Source organism: Vitis vinifera, chromosome 4, assembly GCF_030704535.1.
Source record: "Vitis vinifera cultivar Pinot Noir 40024 chromosome 4, ASM3070453v1".
NCBI classification, from domain to species: domain Eukaryota; kingdom Viridiplantae; phylum Streptophyta; class Magnoliopsida; order Vitales; family Vitaceae; genus Vitis; species Vitis vinifera.
In genome coordinates, this window is record NC_081808.1 from 23,240,194 (window position 1) to 23,246,292 (window position 6,099).

General features: G+C 31.6%; 1 protein-coding gene across 1 annotated transcript; it reads left to right on the forward strand.

Annotated features, from left to right (window-relative positions):
- Positions 1-1,041: 1,041 nt before the first annotated feature.
- LOC100262524 (WAT1-related protein At1g68170) lies at positions 1,042-3,788 on the forward strand. The gene is made up of 7 exons (XM_002277172.4): positions 1,042-1,402; positions 1,734-1,796; positions 2,179-2,295; positions 2,414-2,657; positions 2,778-2,933; positions 3,313-3,464; positions 3,542-3,788. Exons 1-7 carry the CDS (start codon positions 1,203-1,205, stop codon positions 3,786-3,788), a joined length of 1,179 nt encoding a protein of 392 aa, XP_002277208.1. The 5' UTR covers positions 1,042-1,202.
- Positions 3,789-6,099: the final 2,311 nt, after the last annotated feature.

The window sequence follows — 6,099 nt, forward strand, 5'->3', positions numbered from 1 at the left end:
GTAACATTTTGTATATATAGAAAATGATACTCTCCTCAAATAAGGTAACATTTGATTAATCAAACAAGAAAATGGTATAGGATATCAATAATATTTGTTTCACTCGAAAAGGACAACCAGATATCGTTCACTCTTTTATTTTATATCCATTATTCCCCAAATCTGAAAATCTTTGCAGAATCTCAAAGTCAAATGTTTGACCACTCAAATAAGTTATATATATATATCTTTGATCAAATTTTTTCCTAAATTCTACTTTATTTTAGCACTCCCAAGATTTCATGCAATTCATTCTAGTCTTCAATGGTAGCTCAGTTTATAAGTCATTAGCTTTCAAGGGACTTCCAAGCTAAAAGTAGTGTTTTTCCTTGGTTTATAAACCTGTACAACTGGGGTATTATGAAAACAATAATATTTTAAATATCACTGTTACGATATCAAATGTATATATATAAATTATTTTTAAATTTTTTGAAAAAACAACAAAAGTCATGGTTCAAAATCATGTTCATTTACATTAGAGGAAAATGCGAAGATATTGAAGTGATATCGAAATCTAAATCGGGAACTTTGAATATAAATGAGCACATAAATAAATAAGATTAAGTTATACAGGCGTAAATAGATTTGATGTATAAATAATAAGTATACTTGGTTGTCCTAAAGCACAGAGATAAAATTGTATGCCATATTAGACATGGCCTCCTCCCACCATCGTTGAAATTAGTGAATTCACCATGACCAAAGCAACATGCCCATGACTTTTCTGCACTTGCGTGTATGAGGTTCCCGTAATCGAATTGGCAATCCAAGACCATACATGGTGGTTGCAGACATGATTTGGGCTTGGACTTAGTGGAAACTTTTCGCCAGCCAAGCTGCCTTTTTAAGAGTTTGTCCTTTTAAGAGTTTTGCCTACGATAGACCGCAATACGCCTGCAAGGAAGTCAGCAAAAGGACCCCCACACATCACTTTGGAAAGCATGATCTAAGTGTGGATTCTGGATTGCTCTATCTGACATGATTCCAACAGCCGGCAGCTCCACTATTATGAGGGCGCCTCTCTCAGAAATCCCTTTTTGTCTATAAATACTCATATGGTTTGAACCAGAGAGTATCCAAACAGCCTCCCCAACAGCTTCATTTGCTTCATATATAGTCATTGGCTTGAGCAATAAACAGCTTTTCAGTTGGTATATTACATGGCTAGTGGGAAGTTTTGGAATGTCATGACAGGGCTGAAGCCAGTCCTGGCAATGGTGGTGGTTCAAGTGTCACTGGGAGGAATTAATATTATGTACAAGTTGGCTAAGAGTGACGGCATGAGCATGAAGGTTTTAATCGCCTGCAGATATATATTCGCTGCAGCTTTTACGGTTCCACTTGCTTTGATATTTGATCGGTAACTTTCATTATTTCTTAGTTTTGTTTTGTAGCTTGTGTTTATTTAATTTCAGTGTTTCTTCTCTCTCCCTTCTCTTTCTTGCTTTCTCTCTTTCCTTTTTGTATGGGTGAGCTTGTCCCTTGTGTGGCCTGTATCACAACTGGGCTAAAGAAAAATTATTATATCTGTTATCCTAAATTTCATTTTTAAAAATGGGAGTATATGGTGATGCTTTCTTTACTGACATTTCTTACAAATAAGAAATAAATTATCATGGTTTTATCTCCGTTTCTCTTTCTCAATTGCACAGAGAGCATTTACTAATATTTGCCTCATGTATGGTAAACAGGAAGAGTAGGCAAAAAATGACATGGATGATCTTCTTGCAAGGTTCCTTATGTGGTTTATTTGGGTAAGTTTCAAAAAATATTTTATTCTTGTATTTTATATCAAAGGTGTTCAATTTTGGCCAAAAATGGTTTAGATAGGTGAGTTTTCCTGTAATGAATCTATACTTTCTCAATGAACTCTTTCGTACACATGATGAATAGTATTCTCAATTTTGCCAAAGCTTAGATAGGCCGGGTGATGCCATGGTAGTTGTCATATAAACAGTTGAAAGGATCTATGACTAAAAGATGTCATTTTCTGCAAGACATACACTGTTGAGAATCTAGCTTAGTTACTACAAATTTTATTTTCTTCCATTCAGTATTTTGTTTGCCCTTCATCTAGTTACAATAACAGTATTTGTAACACATAAGAACAACTTCTAACCTAAAGTTTGATTTCAGGGGGTCATTAGGTCAAAACTTATATGCTCAGAGCTTGACTCTAACGTCCGCAACTTTTGCAGCAGCAATGACTAACATTATTCCAGCCATGGCATTTGTCCTGGCAATTGTCTTGAGGTAATCCTCCTTTTCTTACCAAAATTTTAATCCTATCAAATTAACATGGTTTCAATGTATGTTAAAGTTCCAGTTTAATGAAAAATAAATCCTAAATCCTAGCCATCTTATCTCATAGGATGGAAAGATTAGCAATTGGCACGGTTGCTGGAAAGGCTAAGGTGTTGGGCACTCTATTAAGCATAAGTGGTGCATTGGTTCTCACATTTTACAAAGGAGTAGAGCTCAATTTGTGGTCAACTAACATCAACTTGCTGCATCATGGTGCAGCAACCTCACAGCAATCATCTAATGATCAAGTCTTGGGCTCAATCTTAGCTGTTGTTGCTTGTATGTGCTTTGCAGTTTGGTTGATAATCCAGGTGATTTTGCTTATTTATTTATTTATTTTCTCTTCAGATACAGAAATTAATTAAGTATACACCTTTCACTAATCTCATAATTGCTTTTGTGTTTTCCTATTTCCTCTTTTATATGGACAGGCCAAGATTAGTATGGTGTATCCAAGCTACTCTGGAACTGCTCTTACTTGTGTCTCTGCAGCGATTCAGTCAGTTGTATATGCCATGTGTGCTGAGAAGAAATGGTCAGCATGGAAACTTGGTTGGGACATAAGACTTCTCACTGTTGTTTACACGGTAAGATATTTCTTGAAATTTGTGTATAATTCATTGAATTTGGGGAATATTTAAGATTTGTTTGGAATGGTTTTATTAATAAAATGTCATAAATATTATTTTAACCATATTCTTATTTTTTATAAAGTATATATTGCATTATTTCAAAATTGTGCACAAATTGAACAACACACATCTTGATTTTATAAATTAGGTTGACTTTTTCAAAATTTTCTCCAAAAAGGATGCTACCATATGAAGTTCGACATCCAATCAAACAAGTCTTAGTTGGAAAGCATAACTGCTAATTAACATATGAAAGACATTCAATATTAAAAATCGTATTCAGTTTCAATCAATAAATGGTGTTGAGTTATAACAAAGTTTTGCTGTGTTGCAGGGAGTGTGGGCCACTGGATTGATGGTTGCAATAATGAGCTGGGCTGCAAGGCTGAGGGGGCCATTGTTTGTATCTTCTTTCTATCCCTTAATACTTGTAACTGTTGCAATACTGGGGTCTCTCTTACTCGACGAGCAGCTATACTTGGGAAGGTTTGAACTACTCTTCTACTTCAACTTAAAAAGTTTCATTTATTCTCATATTAATTCATTATTCATTTATGGAACAGCATAATAGCAGTAGTGTTGATCCTAGTGGGCTTGTATGGTGTTTTGTGGGGAAAAGGCAAGGAGATGAAGCAGAGCGCCCAAGTAGATGGAGCAAAAAGCTCTACGGAGCCAGAATTGAGAGGCATTGTCATAGAAACCTCGTCTAGTACTGAGGGTAAACCGACCGCAACTAGTACTATTTGTCCCATCCAAGCTGCTGACCGAGGATCTGGAGCGGTTTCTCCTGCTGCAGTGGTGCATGAATAGCAACAATATATCATACTGATATCTTTTATTTGGAAGAAATTTTCAAGAAATTCTTGTATGTATATACAAAATTCATTTCTACGCAACCAAATATCTTAAAAACAGTGTACCCGCCCGTATTTTTAAAAGCAAATATGTCATAATATTCTTCGATATCCCACCGTAACACCTCCCCTTTCCTGGACATATTCCAGTAAAATTTACTTGTTTACCAAAAACAAATTCATTTATTAAGATTATAGACGTTACCATACCTAAGAAAGTAATCTCCATTATTTTCTGACTACAACTAATCTACTCCTAATTAAACCAACGTCCCATGATTGTTCTTCAACATAATTGCTGTCCATGTCCACAAAACACCCCAAAAATATAAAAGTTTTCAAAATAGGCTATTTGGAATATCTTCCCACCATATTTATTTATAGGTAAATCCATTAAAAATATTTACTCTAATTCCTCACAACATATCTTATGGTGAATAACAATCCTCTTGGTTGAAAAATAGAGTTCATATTAGAACCCTCACATTCTTGGTTGGACTCTTTTAGAGATGCTCATCCACAAAATCTATCATAAGAAAATCGTACGAATTCTGGTGGTGTACAACTGCTGCTATGCATGAGAATAGCTCTATCTTCTTACCCTATCTTATGTGTATCGTTTTCTATGAAATTGGAATTCCAAATTATAGAAAATTGATACCTACATTGGCATTAGAATTACAAATTAATATAATCATCATATAAACTAACAATGCATGTTTTGGTCATACATCTGCGGTCTCCATCTTACATACATATTTTCAAACATATATTGATTGATTAAGAGTCAATGTGGGAATGATTGTTGGAAGTTAGAAGTGTTTGGCAATAGTAAAAATGATTTTTCTTAGAAAGTTAGGAGGCATGACACAGTATTATAAATGAATTTTAAAAGTCTAGCTAATCACTTCTATAAGTTTTGAACTAACATTGGATGCTGGTGTAAAAAAATGACTTTTTATGGGTTAGTTTTACTATGAAAAATAGTAAAGAAAGTCAAATATATTTAAAATTATTAAAAATTTATATATTTTAAAATTATTTAATCTTTATATAGAAGAGATGAATAAGTGAAAAAAGTTTGAAATGATGCATAAAAATAATTTATTATCTTTAAATCTATTTTTTCATTTTCTTATATTTTCTCTTTACTTCTATTTTTTCTTTGTTCCATTTTCCTTGCATTTTCCTTCAAACTTTCCGATAATAAAACATAACCTTGAGGTTTGACAAATATTTAAAAATTATATTTGTAAATCAAGAAAATCACTTCAAGTGATTCTTGAATTAGCACTTTGATATGTGCTACTTCATCTAAAAATCATTTTTTTTTATTATATAATACATTATCCAAAAATACTTAATTATATAGGAATATTTTCTTCTATATCATAAAAAGATTTATCATAAAAGTGTTATCAACAAAAGCATTATAAGTTTCTTCATAAAAATATAGTACTAAAATATTTACTATGGAAGTTATGCCAATAAAAACATTACAAATTAAAAACATTTTTACCAAAATCATTCTGAAATCATCCTAAACCTACTCATGCTTCCAAATGAAATATCTCATGAGTTTTTACCATTTGCATATTGGCATATCCTCTCTACAAACAACTTCACCATCAATTAATTTTTGAGTTAATGATAAGAAAAAATTAATTTTAGATTACATCATTTTATGAACATACTTATACAATTGAAGTATAATTTATCACATTTCTTACAATTTAATAAAAATTTTAAATAATAATAATAATAATACTCAAAGAAAATAAAACTATTTTTCATATTCTAAAATACATAAACTCTTCATTTTAATTTCCTCTACGAGGTGCAAGATTACCTTAACTTACATGTTAGATAGAATGATAGGACACAATGAAAATGGTAAAAGTAATGCACAAAAGAAGGATAAGAATCAACTTCAACCAATATTTCTATAAAGAGTAATTAAATATTAATAATATTTTATGATCTTAATTTAGGAAATGATATTTATTTTCCTTAATTTTAAGACATTTATTATTTGTTTCTTTTTTATAATTTACAATACACTATTGTATAATTTTTTTTAAAAGAAATAATAAAATTCAACTCTTTCATTGCCAAAATTATCAAAATTTTTATGGTATTAGAGGAAGAGAATTTATACTCGATTCTTCTCTAAAAGTAATTAAATGTCATAAAAGTATTGGTCAAAATACTTGAGTAGGTAAAAATTTTCAATTTGAGGGGAAAAAGTTTTACCCTTCATTCGTATT

Bases quoted from the DNA above. Each gene is read 5' to 3' on its own strand.
- LOC100262524 (XM_002277172.4), top strand. From the start codon at position 1,203: ATGGCTAGTGGGAAGTTTTGGAATGTCATGACAGGGCTGAAGCCAGTC. The intron at 1,403-1,733 runs GTAACTTTCATT...TATGGTAAACAG, and splicing joins CTTGCTTTGATATTTGATCG to GAAGAGTAGGCAAAAAATGA. The intron at 2,658-2,777 runs GTGATTTTGCTT...TTATATGGACAG, and splicing joins CAGTTTGGTTGATAATCCAG to GCCAAGATTAGTATGGTGTA.